We start from the raw sequence: 24,218 nt of genomic DNA, 5'->3' as shown, positions 1-24,218 counted from the left end.
ACCAGTCTTTTATTTTACCTCTGTATAAAGAGTACCTGTATCATCTTTATTTTTGGTTTTAATGGGTGAGGAGTAGTTGTTCCAAGATGTTTTTGAAAGATTAATTTATGTAGTTTCTAAATTATAATTTCAAAGTTTTACATAGAGAAAATTGTGCTGATTGTGCTATATTGACTTCATAACATTACAAATATAAATTTTCTAGAAATAACATTAGAGGTAACTTTTGCTAGCTATTAGCTATATATTCTAATTTAAAAATTAGAATATATTTCTCAGTTTGTTAAAGTTTTACTCTCTTATTTTCTTTAGGATATTAGTTGCAATGAGATTCAGGTCCTTCCCCAACAAATGGGAAAATTACATTCACTCAGAGAACTTAACATAAGAAGAAATAACCTTCATATTTTGCCAGATGGTAAGATGCTCAGTATTTCTACTCATATGAATAAAAGAGTAACTATATATCCTTTAAATTATTCATTTTTCATTTCTGAACAGAGTTAGGAGATCTTCCTTTGGTCAAACTGGATTTCTCTTGTAATAAAGTGACAGAAATTCCAGTTTGTTATAGGAAACTGCATCATCTACAAGTAATAATTTTGGATAACAATCCATTGCAAGTACCACCAGCGCAGGTATGTAACAAAAAAATACTTGTTTCTTCTCATTTTCATTCATAATTTTATGTTTGTTATGTTTTATGTTTGTTAAATAAAAAAACACCAAGATGGGTAAGTTTGATTATTTAGGTACTGTTATCTAAGGAAGTTTTCTAAGCAGTGACTTTTTGACTTGAGTATGAATTTTAGTGTAGGTTATAGAATGGTGTTTGGACAACCCAGATATTGGCTTTCTGCTTGTGAACTGTTAATTCTTATTGTCAATGTTTTCTTAAAAAATAGACTCTATTATTCAGATATGAATCTACTTGGGACTTGTGGGATTGATTGCAACACATTCTTGCCACTGAGAGATGGAATTATAACAAAAAGAACAAGACACAAATGGAAAATAGTAAACCTGACCTAAAAATTCCAGTTTAATGGAATTAAATTTATGGGAGCAACAAAAAGGATAATTAAGGACTAAACTGAGATACAAGCCCAGAATGGCAAGCAATAGAGTCAGTGGGAAAAGAGATGTCAACAGAATTTTAGAAAATGTGAAATAGATGGAATAGTACTGACTGTCGCCTCTATTTTCATGGCACAAGAGTATCTGGCTAAGAAGTACTTGCCAGTGAAGCAGCAGGTCACACTACTTCAAAGCTGTGTGCCCAGGCTCAGGGATTGCATACATCCAGAAGTTGCCTTTTCCTTCCACTACAGGTATATTCCACTCATTCCCGAGGGGCTACCTTTTGTGAGTCTAATAAAGGTTGACTGGGGTCCTGCGAGTAGATATTATAGCAGAATGGGGAAGGCTTCAACTTGGGTCTGCAATGAGAGAAGGCAACAAGAAGTGAGTAGATTTACTGTGTCAAACCTAGGAATGGCTCAGGTATTGGAGGTAATATGTAACTCTGAACATAGGAATGAAGGACTGATTGTGCAAGACAGTGCTGTCCAGCAGAGCTTTCTGAATGCTAGAAATGTTTTGTAATCTGTGCTCGCTGAATGTCACTATTTGCCACATGTGGCCTATTTTGAGATAGGTGGTGTCCTGGGAATCAAACTTAGTACCTTGTACTCTACTTTGAGCTGTATCTTCAGCACCCCCCCCCAACATGTGGCTATTAAATGATTGGAATATGACTATTACAACTAGGGAGACATTTTTTAAACTTATTTTATTTTGACTTATTTTAATTTACATTTAAATAGCTACATGTGGCTGGTGTCTACCATACTGGACACTATGCAGTCTCAAATTCTTGCCCTTAGCCCCATTGCCACATAACTACCCCTCACTGGCCTCAGCAGAAGCCTAGAATTTACTCTAAGTTGTAGGTAGATCCTTAAATTTTGCTTTTAGCTCAGTAGCCATATAACGCAGTTCTTGCTTTGGAAGAACCTTGGAGTTTACTTTAAGGAGAAGTATTGCCATTAGTACTTTCTGGGGTGATGGAAATGTTGAATTTCTACATTGCTGAATGTGGTAGCCACAGTGGCTGCTGAGTACTTGAAATTATATATAATGATAGATAATTTGAATTTTTAGTTTTATTCAGATTTAATTTAAAATAGCCACATGTAGCCAGTGTTTACTATACTGGACAGTGTACCTTTAAAAGAGATTGAACTAGAATTAGGGACTCCACATGTTACTGAACCCCCAAATCATATTCATGTGCCTGATATACAACAAACATCAAGCACTGAACATCAGTGCTTGGAGCAAAGGAGGTTTCAACCTAGAAAATGAAGGGCAAAGTTTTAGATCCACCTTCCTTCAGCAAGCATGATGATGAAATACTACAAGGGAGAAGATTGCGAAGGGGGAGTTTGAGTAGAAACTGGTATTTTCATAGGTTCATGATAAGTCAGCTTTTTAGGTTTCTTGATGCTAATGGACATCTGGATGCACCATTGAGCAATCTACAGTTCTATAAATTAAAATTTTAAATTCTCTTATGATGCTATTAGTGATTAGTTCATTCTTCTATAACACAGATAACAAGAGTTAGCAACTAATTGCAAGAATGAGAACAGGGAGTCTGTTCAAGTTGTACATAGAAAAGAATCTGCTCCATTTTTTTTAAAACTTGAACTGGAGAGGGAGAGTGGTTCAAGAGAAGAAATGCATTAACTGTGTTATAGGGGCTTGGTTGTATAGATATAGCTGTGGACTGGACACTCCATACTGAGAATAATGAATGATTGCAAACTAAATGTTGGAACTTTCCTGTAGACTTTTCCCCCTTGGGTCTGAGAATGCCTGCAGCCTCTCACATATACCTCAGATAGGAATAGAGGCTTTCTTCTTTGGTAAATAGAGTGAATCAGGAGAAAACACTCATCTGTAAAGTGATCTTTCAGAGTCACCTGATGAAGTGGCCAGGGCCTGTTGGATCACCAGATATAAATGAAAGATCACCATCAATACATAGAGTATGAGCTCTATGTACTTAGAGCTTCCAATTGACTTTTTACTGTCTTTCTTTTTTTTTTTTTTAATTTTTATTTAAGGAGAAAAGAAAAGAAAGAAAAAAAAACAGTGAAGGGGTACAAGTTATACAGGTTTACAGAATAAAAAAATGCACAGTAGGAAATCACTAGTTAATGGATTACATATTGCCATCTTAGAAATAATTGTTCAAGTCACAAAATTAAAGCTTGTAGAGTGGACATTCCAACAATGATACTGCAAACAGTTCTGTTCAATGATCCAATAAAACTCTGTGATATCATTTTCTATCTTATACTTTTAAATATACATGCAGTTATATAGTTTAGAGCACTTTCTTTTCCTCTCTTTTGTACAGTGACTATTACACATTTTGGGTTTCATTGCTCCCACAGTTCTTGTTGCTTTTTTGGAAGAGAGTAAAACCAAATGTGACATAACAGAACAGAATCGGTCAAGTCAAAAGGGTGGACATAATAGATAATATAAAAAACATAATACAAGGTGATCAACAATGGTTACCATAATGCCTCCCGCTATTTCTAATAGAATTGCCTATATCATTAGTTGTAATACAATTGAACAAAACCGTAAAGAATAAAACCGACAAAACCAAAACATTGGAGATATTGTAGGTCTTCAAAAGTAGATAAAAGTCAACGAGAATGGGCGTTATAATGAATCTCATTATCTTCTCAGCTGATGCCTAAACTTTCGAACCTGATACTATCCAGCAAAACAGAATATAGGAACCTCAGTCAAAAACAAGATGGTGAGAGTAATACAGGGCTTCAAATCGAGATAATAGAAAGTCAAAGTGGGTTACTATATTATATCCTGCTATATTTTTCCCTGTAATTAAATGGATAAAAATAAAAAAGTAAATAATGGAGTGGAGATTGAGAAAAAAAGAGGGCATAACAGCGAAACAGGGCAGATCAAAACATAACCATTTAAGCAGAATAGTGTTTCACCACCAGCTAATCCTGACCCAAAAATGGTTACCATATTGACTCCCTCCCTGAAGTCCTTGAGTACAACTTCATATACTGTAGCATTAAGTATATCAAAACAATGTAAATCCATTTAAGAGAATGACAGCATTATAGAGTATTTAGAATCGACTAACAGAAAATGAACAATGGTCTCTGTATAATCTCCTTGTCTTTAAAAGGTTTTTTCTTATACTATCGTACATAACAAAATCCAATAAGCTACAACCTGTTTAGACCATTGGAGACAGAAGAACAAAAGCTAGATGAGACTTCAAAACAAGATGGTACTAAATCAGCATTACCTATTAAGATGTCATTTTCTCCAAAAAAAGCTGTTCCTATCATCCAATCTTCTCTGTCTCATTTCTGTTGAGCTCTTTTTCTGTCAGTAGCTGTCAGTTTGTCTTCTTCGTTTTGTTCTCTGCTCTATTCGTTGTGGCCTCCCCGCCCCTATTTCTGGGTTCTTTGTATTTTTCTTTTTTTAGAATATCCTGCAATACTTTCTGTAGGGTTGAATTGGTGGTTGCAAATTCCCCCAGTTCCTCTTTATCTTGGAAGCACCTCGTTTTTCCATCAATTTCCAGGGACAGTTGTGCAGGATATCTCAATCTTGGCTGGAGATTATTATCTTTCAAAGCTTGAATTATTTCTCCCCATGCTCTTCGTGATTTGATGGTTTGTGAAGAGAAATCTGCTGTAATTTTGATGGGTCTTCCCTTGTAAGTGATCTGTTTCTTGTCTCTTACAGCTTTTAATATTCTGTTCTTGTATTGAATTTCTGGAATTTTTATTATTATATGTCTGGGTGTTTCTCTGTTAGGGTTGTAGGTAGCTGGGGTCCTGTATGCCTCATACATTTGAGTATCTTTACCTTTTGCTAAATTAGGAAAATTCTCCTGGATTATTTCTGTGAGTAGCTTTTGTAGTTCACTTGTTTGTGTCCCTACTTCTTCTTTTATGTTCTTAATCCTTAAGTTATGGCTCCTCTTATCATCTTCTTGTCTTTGTATTATTGCTGTGTGTTTTTTTGTTATTTTTAAGAAGTTTTTCATTTCATTCTCCCATGTTTCAAGTCTGCCCTCCAATTCAGATAGTCTGTCCTTAGTTTCTTTCAAGCTGTTATGCCAGTCTTGGGTAGACTTCTTGATTTCTTGATAGTCCCTTTGCACCTGCTTCACATACTCCATGCTTTCTCTGTTTTCTCCATCAAGCAATTCTCCCCTCTTTTTCTGTTCTTCCACTCCACCATCTGCTTTTTCCTGGGTGGTGCTTAGCATTTCTCTAACTATTCTGCATACTTCTAGCTTCAGGTCATTGATAACTTCATTCCTGAATTGGTCTATGAGGCTCTCTAAATGGCGCTTAATGTATATTGGTACAGTGTCCACTATTGCCTGATTCTCAGGATTGGGGGTCGAGGAGCCTTTTTTGTTGCTTCCCTTCCCCATATTTTCTGTTCCTTATAAAATGTAATCTTACACAGGAGGCCCGGCTTCCCTGCCTGTCAGCTACAGCTTGATCGAATTGCGCTGGCTAGTTGTTCCAGCTCACTGCTGCGCCCCAGGGAGTTGCGGAGGAGGCAGCCTACGCGGAAGTCGGTCGCTCCTCCGGGCCACCGTCAGGCTCTGGGATCTGGGCTAGGCCAGCCTAGGGGGTCCGCGAGCAGCGTCCCTCCGGCCAGGCACCTTTCACCAATCCCATCCGAGAGGGAACTGTGCAGCTGCAGTTGCCGCCGCGCCCTGCTCTTACAGGACTGCCCGCGCCCAGAAAATCCTCCGCTGGAGTCAGACTGCGGTAGGGAGTCAGTTCCTCGCTCACCTCGCCTCCAGTCAGCCTTCCTTCCTGTCCGTCGCGTTTCCGACTCCGTTCCCGAGCTCGGCGGTCGCGTCTCTCCTTGCCGAGCCGCTGTGGAGGTAGCCGGCCGCCGCGCGGCGGGAAATCCAAACCGCGGTTTCCAATGGTGCGGAGTCGAGCCTCCACACCGAGATTTTTCTGTTCCTATTTTAGCGCCAGGACTGTATTCCAAGTTGGATTCTCTCAGCCCAGTTTGTTCCTGAGTCAGCAGAGCATATCTCTACTGGTTCGTATCTCCTTAGTCCGCATCATTCCTGGCCTCTGAGCCGAGCCTTTAGAGAGCGTTCAGTAGTTGCTGTTGTCTGTCCGCCATGTTCTCCAGAGTTTTACTGTCTTTCTTGAAAGTAAGCAGACAACCAAGGATCAGTAGAAATCTTAGGAATAATCTCTAAAATGAAAGGCAGGGACCAAAACCCTGAAAGGCTTCCAAAAGAGGGCACACTTTTTTTTTGGCTTATAGATACTCAGAAATATTTGTAACCCATGTGTCCTATAAGGGGTTAATATCTAAAATATATCAGTATCATACAACTCAATAGACAAAAGAACCCAATTTAATAATGATCAAGAGAGTTGACTAGATGCTTTATAAAAAGATGCTTGACCTCACTAAGCATCATGCAAATGTAAGTCAAAACCATTGACAAATACCACATTATGTCTCTTAGGATGATTGTTATCAAAAGTCAAAGGTAACAAGTGTTGGTCAAGATATGCGATAAAAGTCCCCTTGTACAGTGTTGGTAGGAATATAAAATCAAGTAACCATTATGGAAGAAAATATGAAACTAACTCAAAAAGTTAAAAGTAGAACTACTATATGATTGTACAATCCACTTCTGAATATATATCTGTGAAAGATAGAAAATCCAGTTTTTTTATTTTAGTTCTCAACACAGAATACATAACCTCTGATTGCTAAAATGTATAGGGATTTCTCACCACCTTCATGGCCACCAAGCATTTTTTAAAGCATATAGAATATCTTATAATTCATTTCAGTACTGACACTTCTACCTGGAGATAGCTTCAGATCTCACAGGTTAAGGACTCACTCCCACAAAAGTACCTTCCTTTTATATTTCTGACCCACTGGCTACTTCCTTGGACTCAATGATTTGCTAGAGTGTTTCTTAGAATGCGAAGAAGCACTACATACAATTACTGATTGTTTGTATTTCAAGGGTATTTCAAGGATACATATGAATAGTATAAGAGATGCTTAGGAAAAGGTATGCGAAGAAGGACTGTGAAGCTTCCATGCCCACTGTGGGTAGGTGAGACTGCACACACCTCCACGTATTCTGGAAGCTTTCAGGACCCCATCTTTTTGGGTTGTTAGGGCAGCTTAATTGTGTAGTCAGGATTGGATTCATCATTGGCCATTGGCATCAACTCAAACTCCAGTCTCTTCTCTTTTCTCCTCCCAGGTGATAGGGGTTGAGGGTGGTGGGATTGAATGTTTCAGCTTTCTAATCTTTTGGTTGCTTTCCCTAACTACAAACCCTACATCCTGAAGCTCTCCTGGTTTCCTTAGCCTGCCATCTGATTACTATAGAAAAGGACACTTAATCACTTAAAAGATTCTGTGTAGGAGCTATGTACCAGGAAATGGAAATAAGATAACTTATAAATCATTGAAAAGAAATGAAATTTGTGTATCAAATTGTTATCTGCAATTGTTTCATTATTCACAGTACTTAGTGACACAACATAAGTGTCTACCACCAAAGGAATGGATAAAACAGATGTGACATGTGCATGTGTGTGGCGTGTGTGTGCAATTCTGACCTAAAGAATGAAATGCTGACATTTGCCATGATATGGATGCATCTTGAGGGCATTATGCTAAGTGAAATAAGCCAGACACAGAAAGACAAATACTGAATGATCTCACTTATATATGGAATCTTTTAAAAGGAAATTGAACTTAGACTGACAGGGTAAAATGGTTGTCAGAAGCTGAGGGGTAGAGGAAAGGAGAGATCATGGTTAAGTAGTGCCATTCCTTAGTGTTTACAAGATATCTCATAGGCCTAATGTACAGCATGGTAATTATAGTTAATAACTATTTTGTACTTGAAATATGCTAAGAAAGTAGCTCTTAAGTATTCTCACATTACTCAAAAAAGATAAGTATATGATATGAGGAATATATTAATTGGTTTGGTTGTGGCAGTCATTTCACAATGTTTACATATAGCAATACATTATATTGTATATGCTAGATTTATACAGTTTTTAGCACTCATATTTCAGTAAAGCCAGGAGAAAAGACTAAGGAGACAAAAATTGGAGTACATTCATAGAACTGTTATCAGAATGACGCCTAGCAGCAGCCCTGAATGGTGCCTTCTCAGACTAAAGGCATAATTCTAGCTTTCTACATGCAAACTTTACTCAAATGTCAGGAAGAAAGTTGTTTTCAAACATGTAAACTATGAGAAATTTTAACTCCCATGTACCCCTTCTTAGAAAGCTAGCAGAATGTGTTATACCAAATGAGAACTAAACTAAAAGAGGCATTTTTCACATCCGAGATTGACAGATAGGCTCAGAGAGCAGCCAGTCAGTTTGGAGTAGTAGATTACCCCCTACTCATAAGATAAAGTTATAGATAATTTGGTGTGCTTGACCATGTGTTTTACAATTCTCTAAGAGACTCAAGGACAATTAGTGATAGGTATATAGAAAATTGTGCCAAACAGAATTTGGGCTCTTTTTGAGAAACAAAAATTAAGTTGAAAATAAATGTAATCCCATTACCCTATAGGGGTACATGTGTGGTTATTCTCTGATTATAATAATGTAAATATTGAATTTTGCTTTAATGGAAAATTGTGACTTCATTATAATCACAGCCAAGATTTTTGTTTTCATTTTTTTTTTTTTTTTTGCTTGCAATGCTGGGAATGAAACCCAGGGTTTTATGCATGTTAAACAAATACTCTACCATTGAATTGCATTGCCAGGCCCAAATAGCGAAGATTGAGGTAGCACTTAGCATGTTCCAAACATTGATGAAAATATATATATTAATTAATTTCTTATATCAATGGTATAAAAGAAGAACTTTTGTCATCTTTATTTTATATGTGAGGAAACAGAAATGTACAAGTTAAATGACATGTTCCAGATCACATGGCTAACATGGAGTGGTGCCAGGATTCAAACAAATGCTTTGTGACTCCAGAGTTTAACTATTAGTCTATGCTTTTGAACAGAAGGAAAGTATGATTATGTGAGTCAATGGGAGTTGAAAAAGGAGTACTGTCGTAACAGTGTTGGTGATGGTGATAGTGGCAATGTAAATCAATCAGTCTTCTTTAATGAGACTTAAATAACAAAATTTATATTTGAGAAGCTAAAAAAGTAATAGAAATGTGTTAATAGCACAAAATTAACTAAAAGTTTAAAGTCAAGATTGGGTCTCAGAGATTGAAAACAGAATGGAGTTTTTTTTTTTTTTTTTATTCTTTAGCTTTGTAATTCTGTTTCCTTTTTTAAACTCTTGGTATGAATTACCAAAATAAAAGTAAAAGTTTTCCTGGTGTGGTAACAATATGCTAGTATCTCAGCACTGAAGCTGAGGAAGGAGGACTACAAGTTCAAGGCCCGCCTGGACTGGAGACCTTATCTCAAAAAACCCTAAATGAAGCAAGTGTTTTTTGTTAAAATTTATAAAAGAAATAATTCACTAGCATTTAATTTGATAATGAAAGATAAATGTTTATCTAGTTTGGGCAGGTAGTAGGATATTATTTAGCACATTTTAATTAACAGTTAATGTATTTATATTCTCATAGTTCAAATATTGTTAAATTTTCATTTAAAATTAAAATTTTCAGTGGTCAAATCAAAATTATTATCCAGTAGAATTACCTAAAAATATTCTTCTTTTTTACTGGAAGTTATAATTGCTCTTAATGTAGTTGTCTTTTTGTAATCCTTGTTATTTTTATATGCAAGTGAAGATTTTGTTTTTATAGAACAAAACATTTTTATTTAAAATTTTGAGAAATACTTATTTGATATCACTCAGCGATTGTAATTAATCTTTGTGAAGCTGACTTCCTTTTTTCTCATTCCCCACTTTTTTCTATACTGAATACATACAGAATACATACTTTCCTTTTCTCAGTCTAGGGATCGGATCCAGCACTTTTGCAATGAACTACACCTCTAGCCCTCCCTTTTTCAATATTTTGTTGTGAGACAGAATCTTGCTAAGTCACCAAATTGCTCAGACAGTTCCTGAATTTGGTATCTTACTGTCCGAGCCTCTCAAGAGCTGGGATTACAGGCTTGTGCCATCTGCTCCAGCTCAAAATGCCTTCTTTTCACATTGTTTTTCGCCTTTCATTCCTTTCCAATGAAAATAGTTTCTCCAAAGTCTTATCCTCATTGAATTGTCTAATGTCATCTTTTGTGATTTTATTCTAACTTGTCTACTGTTACACCTCTCAAGAAATTTATTTTCCATATATTTACATTATCTTTACTATGGGCCTTTTTTCAGTATTTGTACCATACATCTTATTGAGATTATTTTCAAGAATTACATATTTGTTCTATTCTTATCATTCCAACAAATAGTAAATTTGTTTTTCAAGTAAAGGCAACTTTCATGCATTTTACATTGCTTAGTGGTTCAAGAAAATAAGTGATATATAGGAAAATTAACTTCTTCCAATAAAAAGAAATGACAGAGAATTTTGATTGGTATCCATATTGTCAGATTTTTCTAACTAGTGTTAAGAGTACAAATTATATATACAAAGTATCACTCAAAATTGTGATACTTTAACTTAAATTCAGATGAATAAAATGTGTACATAATTTGATAGGTACATCAATTTTATGTAGAAGTATATCATTAAATATTTCATTACTTATTAACAGATATGTTTGAAGGGTAAAGTACATATATTTAAGTACTTAAATATTCAAGCGTGCTGTAGAATGGATAAGAAACCAGATTCTTTGGATCTTCCATCACTGAGCAAAAGAATGCCCTCTCAGCCTCTCACAGACAGGTAAAGTAAACACAGTCTCTTTTGATAATTGTTGTTTTCTCTTTCTATGAAAGATATTTATTAATCTTGAGTATACAGTACTGAATATATTTAGGCTGATTGCCTAGTGCTGTCAGTAATTAGTTGAAGCTAAATATCACTGTCATAAAATGAACCAGGCTCCACCTCTTAACAGCATACTCAGCTGTGAACTCATCAACTGTGGACTGAAGAATATAGGTCCCCCTATCCAGTCACCTTCCAAACACATAATGCTTTTTGAGGTCATCGAAATCTAAACCATAACAATGTTCTTCATGATGTTGGTGCTTTCCTCATGAGGTTTTGAAATGCTAGATTTAGTATTGCTCCTACTTCAGCCATTCAAGATATATATTGGTCTGAAAAACTTAATGAAAATATAAAATTCCATGCTGATGTATGGAAATAACTTAAAACAAGGTCAAACTACATAATGGAAAAATATACCCTTTCATAAAACATTTAAAGATTTGTCATTGCGTATATGCTATAGATTGCTTAGAATAGCTATATAATAAGTACTGTTCTGTTCCATACTATTAGTAGTTATTAACTATCATCACTGTGCTCTTCTTAAGTCCTATAGTGAATATGTGTCTTGTAAGTATTAAAAAGGGCATTCTCTTAACAATGCAAGTTCTCAGATTCCCAGATGGGACTTTTTTCTTAAATATTTCTCTTGTTTCAATATAATTAATAATTAAATGTTAGATTTAACTCCTAAAGATTATTTTGTTAATACTACTAATGGTAGTAGACCAAGAATTTGTGTGAAAATTAGAATTGATGCATATTCTAATCTGTGTTAATTTGATTTATATTTATTTTGAAGTGAATTTACTTTAGTAATGGCATTCATTATTTTAGTTATTTGTTTGCCTGCTGGTAGATTCATGGTGTGTTTTGTTAAATGCTCTACATTAACATTAATCTTGGCCCTCAAGGAGCTGAGAGAGAGAGGGAGGGAGACAGACAGACAGACAAACAGAAACAGAGACAGACAGAGAGAGAGATTGAGAGACACTGACTTAACCCATTTTGTGCTCTAGAACCAAGTACCTGAGATGGTGATTAAGAAACAATAGAAGTTTATTTGACTCAAGGTTCTGGATGCTGGGAAGTCCAAGATAAACCACTGCTGCTTCTTGACTTGTTGTGAGGTTCTTACTACTGAATCACAGAATGAGAGAACTCATCACATGGGCAAGAGACAGAAAGCACTTAAGAGGGACTGAATACTCTTGCAACAGATTTATTCCCAGGATAATGAACCTACTCCAGCAATAACAACATTAATCCATTCATTAGGGCAGACCTCTTATGATTTAAATAACCTCCCATTAGGGCACACATCCCAACATTTTGCAGGAAGGATTAAGTTTCTAACACATGAACCTTGGGAACACATTCAAACATAGCATGTGTGCACATACTTGTATAGCATGGACCCGATTTATGATGGCTCCGCTTAGTAGTGTTTTGCTTTATAATGGTGCTTAAGTGATAAACATTCAGTAGAAACCATTTTGGGTAGGTGGTATATGGTATCATTCGTATTTATATTCTCTGTCTCTGTCTCTCTCTGTGTCTGTCTGTCTGTCTGTCTGTCTCTCTCTCTCTCTCTCTCTCTCTCTGTCTCTCTCTCTCTGATGGGCAGCAGCAGTACTCTGCAGCTAGCTCCCTGTCAACCACTTGGTAACAAGGATGAACTGTCAGTACTGTACAGTGAACCGCACTGTGTTGCTAAGCCATGATTTTTGTTAGATTAAATGTGTTAAACGCAGTTTTGACTTACAGTATTTGCGAGCTGAAAAGACCTTAGTGTCTTCAAAAATGAGCAGCATAGTTGGAGTAGAGTGACTGAAGTAAAGGACCAAGTTGCCTTTAGAGAGATATTTAGGGCTGAGGTCATGTGGTGGCTTTGTGGTCTGTGGTCAAAAGTTTGCATTTTCTTTGTTGGGGGTGGGGATGAGACAGAGTCTTGCTAAATAGTCCACGCTGACCTCAGATTCACTGCAGTCCTCCTCCCTCAGCCTCTCTAGTGCTGGGATTTTTAAAAAAATACATTAGAAAATCTTTAGACCATTTTAAGAGAATACCATAACCTGATTTATATTAAATGATTTGGCTTTTAGGAGGATAAGTTGGAAATAAGCGAAAGTGAAAACACAGTTACCAGTTAGGTTACTGCAGTATTGCCCAGAGAACATGTGGTCTTAAACAGGGTGGCCACAATAGCGAGGAAAAAAAGTGGAAAGAATTAGGGTATGTTTTGGAGCTAACTTTTGGCAGTGCTATCTAATAGATAATATATGAGATAAATGCATAATTTTCATTTTTCTAGTAGCCTTTTTTTTTTATCTTTAGAGACAGGATTTCACTATGCAGTTCAGGGTATCCTTGAACTCACTTTTAGCCCAGACTGGCTTCTAACTTGATGGTCCTCCTGCCTTAGCCTACAGAGTGCTGGAATTCCAGGCATATGCCGCCACACCTGGTCTTTAATAGCCTATTTTAAGGAAAGTAAAAATAAACAGTAAATCGGTCTTAATAATACATGTTATTAAACTCAGTGTAAGGGCCAAGGATTTAGTTGAGCAGTGTAAGTGCCTGCCTAGCAAATGTGAGGTCATGAGTTCAATCCCTGGTACCAAACAAAACAAAACAACCCTCAGTATGTCAAGGTAGTACCCATTTTATCATGCAATTAATACAAAAATTAGTGAGAAAACATCACTGTCTTCTGGAGTTTTCACAAGAAATATAAAAGGTACTATTTTTAAAACACTTAACACAAATTTAAGCAGCCATTGTTCAGTGTGTAGTATATTTGTAAATTAAAGAGAAAAATATTTTCAACCTGAGTGGTATATTTTGTAATTGAAAAATTTATAAAGATAGCTGTGGTCACATACAAAAACATCTTATATTCAGTGAATTACATATTTTTCCTCCCTATATCATCCCTTTTCTTGATTATATGATGAGTATTACTTACGTAACTAAAACATGTTTTTAGAGCTATTGAAGAGGAAACTGTATAAAATTTAAAAATATTTCAAAGGCTAGTGATGAAATTTGCCAAACCAATAAGAAAAGTTGGCCTTTCATTCAGATAATTTTTGAGCAGGTTAGCCTGCTTTTCTGAATCTCTCAGAAGAAATATTTATTGCTAACAATTGATACTTTGTAAAAGTGTACATTGTGGAAAAATGCTACATGAGGGACATGAATAAAATATTTTCTAGGAAGATTTCTGATACTTCTCAAGTCCTTAAGGATCTTAGACATTAGACATATATGTTCTGCAGTGTCTAGTGAAATTTTAGGTCAAGTGTGAATTAATTATTTAAGACCAAGATCAAAGATGCCCTGACGATTTGTGTTTCCATAGTATGGAAGATTTTTATCCAAATAAAAATCATGGCCCTGACTCTGGAATTGGAAGTGATAATGGAGAGAAACGATTATCTACAACCGAAGTGAGTTTTTTTTTATGGCTGATAAATTTTTTTATTGTATAATTGTACTAGAGCCTTGAAATACAGTCACTTGCATATATTTAACTTTATTTGTTTGAAACCATGATCACTGCTATATTTTGTGACTTCATTTTGAAGAACAGAACAGTCAACTTTAACATTTTAACTTTTGGTTGAAAATTGATGAAGCAGAGCAGATATTTCATAATATGTTTAATTAAAAGGATGCAATCTTTATGATATGTTTCTAATACCTTGTTTATACTTTGTGTTTGTTTCTTTCAGCCGTCAGATGATGATACGATCAGCCTTCACTCTCAAGTATCAGAATCAAATAGAGAACAGACATCAAGAAATGACAGTCACACAATAGGAAGCAAGCCTGATGCTCAGAAAGGTAATTTATGTGGTGTCTGCTATTCTTATTTCATACAAATATCGTTTATTAAAAATGGGTTTTGAAAAATTATAGTGTCTTTATCTAACTCTTCTATTAAGAAAATAAACTTTATTGTAAGCACTTCAGTATCAGAGTATTTACAAATCTATTTTAAAGTAAATACTGTTCTATACTTAGACCAAGAGGTATATGATTTCATTGATCCCAACACAGAAGATGTCACTGTTCCTGAACAAGGCGATACACATATGGGACCATTTGTCTCTTTCCTTAAGGTAAATAAAGCTGTCAACAAGTATTCATAACACAGTTTCATTGGTTTTAGACCATAATATTTAAAATAATAATTTTCTCTTATATAAGGGAAAAGAAAAATGCTCTGAAAAATCACAGAAAAATGAAGAACTAAACAATGAAAAAAGGTAAGCACATGTGAATTTTGAAAATGAACAATTACTTATTAATACTTAAACTATTCATTGCATATTCCTACTTGAAAGAGTAAAGACTTTCTGTTAGGTTTAATTAATTTAAAGTAACTCATCTGTCTGAATTCCTTAACTTTCAAAAATCAAAATGAGCATTTCAGTGTAGAATGTACATGATTTTTCCCTCTGAGGTTTAGTAATAACGTCTCCTATTTTACACTGAGGACTGTACCTTCACATACTTTGCTTCCTTTGAGTTCTTTAACAAACCTTTAAGATGGATTGTATTGGATGGTATAAGGAAACTGAGACTTGCAATTTCAAATGTCTGCAACTCAAGTGTTCTCTCTGTGTCTTCATCTAACGTACTTTGCATTTTTTTCAGATCGCTTATGGCAATTTTTCCATATGTTATTAAAATAACTGTGATAGAGATCATTTTTTATCTTCCACCTTATGAAATATGGAGTATAACCTACCACATTATTTTTAGTTATTCCTTTAGGGTGCTGCATAGCTGCAAGAAAGAAGGAAGCAAAACTTGTTGAATACCTACTGTGTTCCAGGATTAGTATTGTATGCTTTGTCATGTTTCTTATTTAACATTCACTAAAACCATGCATTTTTACAAATGGAGAAAGTGAAGTTCAGAGACTGTATTTTTTTTTTTTTAATCTAAACCCTCTTAGTTAATGTCTGCTAGTACCTGGGGCATGAACCAAGCCCTCTCTGACCCACATACTTTTTTCTCTATATCATATCATATTTTGTTTAAATGACTTCATTAGTAACTTTTTTCTTTTTGGGGTGGAGTGTACCAGGGATTTAATTTAGAGCCTAGAGCCTCAAGTATGCAAGGCAAACCTTGTACCACTGAACTACACTACTGGCCTTATAGATTTCATTCTTCTATTATCTTGTCATCTTATCTAGTCAGAAGAGTTGCCTAAATTTGAGTCATCAGTGTCATGGAAGATGTTATAAAGATACAAAGGCTTACGGTTTGATTTTTTTTTTATAGTGCTGAGGTTCAAACTCAGAGGCTTTCTACCACTGAGCCAAATCCCTTTTAATTTTTATTTTGTGACAGAATCTCACCAAGTTCTTCAGGTGGAACTTGAACTTGCAAACCTTCAGCCTTAGCCTTCCAAAGTGCTGGGGTGGGATTATATGAGTGTGCCACCATGCTAGCAATATTATTAAGTGAAATTCTTTTTGAGATAAAATACCTGGAGTTTGGAGAATAATTTATGTCAATTTTTTCTTTAAATAATGAAAGCAACATTTTAATTAGCATTTCTGGCAAATTTAAAATTCTTATTTGAACTTTTTTTTATTTCCTTTAAATATTTTACGTAGACTTTTAAAGTCAAAATGCATGAACTGATAAAAGCAGTGTGATTCAGTAAAATGAGAAATTTTTGTAACAGTTTTTATTTATTTATAAAAGTGGGCTGTCTGAGCAGGGCGTGGTAGCATACACTTGTAATGTCAGCACTCAGGAGGCTGAGACAAGAAGATTGCTGCAAGTTCAGGGCCAATCTGGGCTCCAAAGTGAGTTGAAGGCCAACCTGAATTGCATGGTGGAACCTTGTCTCAAAAAAAAAAAAAAAAAGTGGGCCATTTAGAGCTTTGTAATCCTTATTAGGCTCAAGACTGGGCTATTTGCATTGCTAAATTAGTATGCCCGGTACCTTATTTCATAATTTTTTTTTTGTACTAGGGATTGAACTCACGACTGTATGCTTGCAAGGCAGGCACTTATGCTGCTGAAATAAATCCCCGGCCCTATTTCATAATTTTTAAAATGGTTATATGCTTGACCATTATTTGTTAGCCATAGATTATATTAATATGATTGTTATGCCACATTTATATTGAGTAGAGAATGTAGATGTGCTTTCTTTAAATATTCTTTGTTTCTTATTTTGGTATTTTAAATACAAGGGATTTTAGCTTTCATATGGTGTAGAAAACAAAAATGATTTCTGTGTCTAAAAGCTGTCATATAATAATCTGTCTTTCTTTTTGGATAACCATGTTTGTGTCACCTTTCAGACTTGAGAAAGAACAGTTACTTAGAGAAGAAGATGATGATGATTTGAAGGAAGTAACTGATTTAAGGAAAATAGCTGCTCAATTATTGAAGCAAGAACAAAAAAGCAGGTATTCTTTTCAGTAGCAAGATTTGACTGCAAATTTTATAATCATTAAATCAGATTATTTAAAAATAATCAAATAAAGTATATGAATTTTCAAATAAACAACAGCGACCTCTTAAAATCTGTTTCAAGAGAATACTAAAAGACACTAGAAAATACTAAGAAGTGAAATGTAAAATTACATGTACAGAAAAATATTGCACTGAAAGACACATTGCCATTAATTTTCTTCAGAATACTCTCTTGGAACATACCCCATCTTTCTCTCCACTTTATGAAGCAGTTCTGGAAGTCCTCTTTCATGAGTGTCATTACAAAGTATAGCAAAATAGCAGATGAATGCTGCTGCTGAGTGCCATCAAATGGAAACATTACTATTCTTATACTTCCTCAATTAATGAAAAAATAGAGTTTTGGTAATCTGTATTTAAATAATTGAATTGGTAAGTGATTAATGGCAGTATGTCTTTTACCATAATAAATTTTTTAAAAATATAAACATCCATCATAAGTTCTGATCATTCCTCATGCTTTGTAGACACTATATATATTTAGGTATTCTGTATTCCTATGTACTGAATCATAATAACTAATTTTTATCTGTCAGTATTTATTCTAGCTCACAGTAGTATTATTTAGTAAACATTTTTCCAAGCACAAGTATATTGTGTTTCTTATCAGATTTTGAATTATTTGGAATATGTACAGATTCCTTGGAATTGAGCTGAATTATAATATAATGATTGATTGAACCTGTGTGATGAGTTAAGAATCACATGTTCACTTTTGTTGATTTCTATTCAACAACTATTTCCTCTGGTTAGGCTTTCTCTGCATGCATATCATTGTCACTGAGGAAGGCATTGTGTGAATGTATATAAATCAAGGCAAGTCCATTTTTAATACAGAAAAGTTCTGTGTGCTACTCATGGTCAGATATTTTTGTCGTCTTCCTGTATTGAGAATATTTAATTTATAGTTTTGAAATAGTAAAGATTTGAGAGTTTTTTGTTGTTCTTGAAATTAAAAGAATTTTGGTGTTTTTAACATAGATAAGTAATAAGTATTTTACTTCACTTATTCCAAACAATAAATGCTATGGAATAATATGACCATATTTTTGGAAATTTCAAATTAAATGTAGTGGCATTTGTTTAAGTATGTTTTCAAAAATATAAAAATGTATCAAGTGACAATTTGTGTGTTTAGTCTATGGATTGGACCCGAGGCCTTCCACAATGATCTTCGGGTCCAGCTCTTATTTGTTTTTTATTTGAGTCAGGGTCTCCATAAGTCTCTAGGTTGCCCAGATGGAGCTTGAACTTGGAATCTTCCCATCTCGGCCTCCAGATACCCTCACATCTGGCAACTAATGCAGTTTTTAGGGAAAATTGGGTAATGACTAATAAGATAAATAACTATTAAGCTAATCATCATTTTCACACAGCTGCAATATGTTTAGATTTTTTAAAATGATATTAGGAAATACTGATCTTTATCCCTCCTATATCTAATGAATCCTCATTCCTAGATTAATTTTTTGTCGGTCTTTTCTGTGATACCCATTTTCTAATCTTTTCCAGTGATTCACTTCTAATGGACCTTGAAGAAATATTTGACTACTTATAAGCCCATATATGTTTCCTGCCTCCAATGTAGCATCGGTTTCTTTTTGAAAAAAAAAAAAAACACTTTTATTACTATATGTCCCCACAGTATAATGAATATATTAATCATCGGATATTGGTACATGTACATATTTCGTCTTGAGCCTTCTGTGGTTTAAGAGATTTGATGAAGCATGCCACCACTTTTCCATAGAATTAAAATAACAGTTGAGTTTCTGTCTCTACCTAGCAAGTGAAACCCCTGTATTTATTATTATGGAAAGAGAATATTGATATTGTTTTCCGGTATTACCATAAATTGAACCCAGGGATTTGCACATGTTTGACAGGTGCTCCACTACTGAATCACATCTACAACCCCTTTAGTTTTTTAAAGGACCCACAGTAATATCCAGTTTTCTCATAGAACTAAGATGAAAGAATTTTGGTGCTTAATTTTAGATTTTAACATTGCTATATATAATATTTCTATATTTTCCATTTCTACTCTTATCATGTTAGATTTTCACTTTTCATGTTCTTTATTCTTTTAGCCTAGGTACAGCATCAACTGAATCTTTCATAGATTTTATGTGATAGTTTTATTATCAGTACAAAACAGCACCTAACATTGTACCTTATTCATGGTAGGTTCTCAGTTGTACTTTTTTAGCTAATCAGCTCCTTAAAAGTTAAATTAGGAGCTATTAATTTCATTAAAAATATATTCTTCCTGAATAATTTCTGGTGTTCTTCAAGATATATGCAAAGTAATTTCTGTCTTTATCTAATCCTCATAATCCTTTTTAGATATCAACACATATTAATGTGAGAACTTTGAAAATATTAATAGAGTGACTTGATGATCTCTAATTTTGAAAGTATTAAATATTTGCAATAATCTGTTCATAAAGTACAAATTTTTATTTAAATTTAATTTTATATTAGATTGCTAATCATTTCTATTAATAACTAAACTTAAACTGGGTCTCAGATTTGTTTTGCTGGTTTTTTTTTTCTTTTAATGCTAGGGATTGAACCAAGGAGTGCTCTACTACTGAGCTGTATACCCAGACCTTTTAATGTTTTTATTTTGAGACAGGATTGCCCAGGATGACATAGAATTTGCCATTCTCTTGCCTCAGCCCCCAGAGTTGGTAAGATTACAATTATGTAATCTGTGTTCACAACTGAATCTCATAATTTTTTAATGCTGAATGTAGTATTTTTCTATTAACTGATCTTTTTTCCTTTTAAATATATTTCTACTGCTCAGATCAGTTAGATACAATAATTAACTTTTTTATTGTATAATACATGATTTGAATAATAACAAAAAATCTGAGTAATCCTACGTAAGAATTACATATAATCCTATATATTTTGCAGTAGATTTGATAATTTTTACATCTCTAGTTTTTAGATTTTTCTTTTTCAGTGTATTATTTTGTTTTATATTCCAACTTTATTATTGAAGGATCTGAAATGTTACTTAGTATATGTGCTGCTGAAGTGGGCACTGAAATAGTACTTGAAATTATAAGCCAAGAAATGTATCTATTTTATGTAACTTTAACACAGTCATAATTTTGTTAGTCTTGTTTAAAACAATTTATTTTGAATAAGATTATACTGGCATATGAGAAAATATCCCCCAGGACTGCTGCTTTGTATTCTAAAGCTTCTTCAGTTTGTTACCTATTGAAAGTAAATGCAGTGTTCCCCCTCATCTAAAAGAAGCCATGTCTATTCTCTAAAACTAGAGGTAACCTTTCATGTTGAGCTTAGGGATGCTTTTCTTATAGCAGTTTCTCACTTGTTCAGTTCAAACTATTTTTAAGAATATCTTTGATTCTTAAAGAAAGTTTGTATCACTATTTGATGAATGAACTATTCTAGGAAAATAATGAGTCTGCATAGAATTAATCAAAGTGGGTGGGGAAAGAGATCAGCAAAAGACCTACGAGGTAGCTAACAAGAAATTTGAAGTCTGAATTTTGGTAATTTAGAAGACTGTAACTTTTTGTCTAATTGAAATAAATAGTTTAAGGTACTTTGAAGCTGGGCGGAATAGTAGAAATGAATGTAGGCTCAGCTGCTCTGATGTGAAAAGATCACTTCCACAGTTCGAGGACAGTCTAGACAAGATAGTGAGATTTTATTTCAGAAAACAAAAACAAAACAAAATAAAACAAAAAAGATGAACTACTCTGCATTGACACTTTATTGTTGAATTATTAAAAACTAATCGGGGGCTGGAGATTTAGCTCAGCGGCATAAGCGCCTGCCTTGCAAGCAGGCAGTCGTGAGTTCGATCCCCGGTACCGATAAAAAGGAAAAAGACCAAAAAAAAAAAAAAAAAAAAAACTAATCTTTATTGCTCTTATGAATATAAGATGAGAATAAAATAATGCCAAAAGATTTCTTTATAGTCCTGGGATCAAAAAGAATATTCATAATAGTGACTTAAAAATAAAAGAAAGGAATTGTTTTTTGCTTTATTTAAGAGAAAGAAAAATAAAAAGCAAAAGACAAACAGCAACAACAAACCCAACACAATAACAGTATAAGTTTATAAAACAAGATGATAGGAATTTGACAATGGTTGTAATATTGTATATTGTTACCTTCAAAAGGTTTCCTTAGATTAATGGATATAGACATGCAAAATTGATCTACTCATATGAATATTAACTGTTCTTTTCCATTAACTAATACAAGTAGTAGTATAGTCACTTTAGCTATACAAATTTATGCCTTTTTCCTTTTCCCTAGAAAGGAAAATTTTTTGGAAAAAAATAATGTTCTGTAAATTACTAATCCAGTTTTCCAGGTTTTTATCAGTCCTACTCATGTTAGTATTAGAAATTAGTATTAGACTGTTAATATTAGAAAAGTGGCTACTACTCTTTTGGTTTAATAAGAAGTGTTTACTTGGCTTCTTTTTTTAATTTTTAAAATTTTAAAATTTTTTTATTATTCTGAAGGTAGTAAAATAAAACAAAACAAGATGGAACAAAGCCAATTTAGACATGTAGTGAAATTGGTACAGAACTTCACAGCAGGTTACCGAGATAACAGTAATAGGTATCACAGTATATCTCGTTATCTTCGCAATAGTGGTTCTTTCAATCATGTACAGCAAAATAAAACAAAATACGGAACATTATAGAGCTTATCAAAACAGAATAATGAATAGAGCAATACCATCCATCAGAAAAAAGCAAAACAGTGGTGAAAATATTTTCCTTCGAAGAGAAGGTAGAAGGAAATCCCCCTCATTTGCTATATTGCATATGGTCAACCTCCCAAGAAGTTCAGATCTCTGGCTCTCATTTGCTAATGGGGGGAGGGGTAGGTGGGATGTTTGATTCTTAGCCCTTGTGCCGGTAGGCTACATTTTAGCAGGGAGGTGAGCTGGTTGCTTGGTTTCCCAGTACCCTAAGTTCCAACACGGCTTCTTAAACTTTAGTTGGTTATCATCCTAAAGAAAGGAGTATCTGGAGCTTTGCAGTAAATAGCTTCATTTAACTGATTCCCACTGCATATGTATTTTTGTTAGTTTACTTTCTAATATTTTGTTGTATCTTTGCTTTTAGTAATTATTTTACTTGCTATTAGGTGTGTCTTAAGTGTTTTTCTTTATTGTGAAAGGTTATGTATCTGAGTATTGTGACATAGCTAAACAGTGAAAAAATTATGAAATTAAATAATTGAAGTATAAATCTGGATTATAGAAAATAAAATACGATTATGAAATTAAATAATTGAAGTATAAATCAGGATTATAGAAAATAAAATAGGAGAAATTTAGTTTGGAATTATAGGAATTATGTACATTACCTATTCTTGTGATTTCTATGTGGTTATGTGAGCATTTTAATTTGAGTAGCACTGCTTTAAGCTCTAGTTTATTATTACTATGTAGGTAGTTCTCTCAGCTCTTGAAATCTAGTCATTTTCTCTTTTCTGCTTGCATTACCAATAACTTCCTTATCTTCTCAAAACACACATGACTTCTCACATCTTTTTGATTGATAATTGTGAAATGTAAGTATAGACGGAGGCCTTTCAGCTTTGGGGCATCATTTAATAATAACCTCTGCCAAAGTATCAGATCAGTCTGATAGAAAGCAAGTGTTGTAGTTAGGGAGCTGCAAGGGAAACAATTACACACAGGAGACAGAATTTATAGTATTATTTATAATGGTCACTCAAGGAGTCAAATGCAAAGAAAGTGCAAGAAATCTGTCTGACCACTAAAGATCTAGAAAATCCAGCCGAGGGCCTGGATCCTACAGCAATGTCCTGCAAGAGTTCAGCTAAAGAGCTAGAGCTCATGACATTGTCCCATTGCAAGTCCAGTCGGAGGCCTTGAACCTACGACAATGACTCATGTAAGTCTGTTTCACGAATCACCTTTGGGAAGGCCCAAAGATCAGCAAGGGAAACCAAAAAATTTGTGCCAGCGAGATGAATGAACTGTGCTAGCAGGTTGAGTGTTCTGCACTGGAGCCAGGAAGCAGCATTCAAAGTAAGGACCAAGGCTCCCCTGAAAAACAGCACAACCATCTTCAGTGACTATGATGTCCCGAGCTCCTCCAATGATGAGAACAGCCAAGTTCATATCAGGAAGCCAGTGTGACAAGCTTCTCCTGGAGACTGAACAGCACACTACTATCTTTCCCTCCAGAATCAGAAAGTGATGCTTTAAATAAGGAACAGAGCTCCCCTAAAATGAACCGCAGCCATTCTCAGCAACAAGGTCCCAAGGCTGCTTTGAGGATGAGAACAGCCAAGCTCATATCAGGAAGACATCATGACAAGCTTTTCCTGGCGATTGAACAGCACTTATCTTCCCCTCCAGAGCCTGGAAGCAGTATTCCACATAAGAACCAAAGCTCCCCCAAGATGAACCCAGCCATTCTCAGTGACAAAGTCCCGAGCTCCTCTGATGAAAATCACGTATCAGGGAAGTCAGCATGACAAGCTCCTCCAGGAGCACCAACAGCACCAAACAGCAACTCCATGGAGAACCAACAATGCTTCTTTTTCTCTCCAGGTTTTCTTTTTATGCTGGCAACAGTCCTCAGGTGGGCCATCCATGCTCAGCACCATGCTGATTTAGTTCAGCTGGTATAACAAGTTGACCACCAGTTATCAA

General features: G+C 34.7%; 1 protein-coding gene and 1 long non-coding RNA gene across 4 annotated transcripts in view; one reads left to right on the top strand and one right to left on the bottom strand.

The window, feature by feature from the left end:
• Lrch2 (leucine rich repeats and calponin homology domain containing 2) overlaps nt 1-24,218 on the top strand; it is a 104,348-nt gene that overhangs the window by 38,760 nt on the left and 41,370 nt on the right. For all 3 annotated transcript variants that reach the window (XM_023564155.2, XM_013150181.3, XM_013150180.3), the window contains exons 4-11: nt 313-418; nt 502-638; nt 10,821-10,954; nt 14,370-14,457; nt 14,743-14,854; nt 15,035-15,132; nt 15,221-15,279; nt 17,344-17,451. In XM_023564155.2, the coding sequence (XP_023419923.1) occupies nt 313-418; nt 502-638; nt 10,821-10,954; nt 14,370-14,457; nt 14,743-14,854; nt 15,035-15,132; nt 15,221-15,279; nt 17,344-17,451 (842 nt within the window). The remainder of the gene's footprint in view (nt 1-312; nt 419-501; nt 639-10,820; nt 10,955-14,369; nt 14,458-14,742; nt 14,855-15,034; nt 15,133-15,220; nt 15,280-17,343; nt 17,452-24,218) is intronic.
• The window catches only part of LOC106027193 (uncharacterized), a 146,328-nt gene that overhangs the window by 101,456 nt on the left and 20,654 nt on the right, over nt 1-24,218 (bottom strand). The gene's annotated exons all lie outside the window — the stretch shown is intronic.

This window comes from Cavia porcellus, unplaced genomic scaffold, assembly GCF_034190915.1.
Source record: "Cavia porcellus strain 051 isolate PalLab524CR breed Dunkin Hartley unplaced genomic scaffold, mCavPor4.1 scaffold_3, whole genome shotgun sequence".
NCBI lineage: Eukaryota > Metazoa > Chordata > Mammalia > Rodentia > Caviidae > Cavia > Cavia porcellus.
The sequence above is the reverse complement of the archived record's forward strand: the minus strand, read 5'-3'. Positions and strand labels throughout refer to the sequence as shown.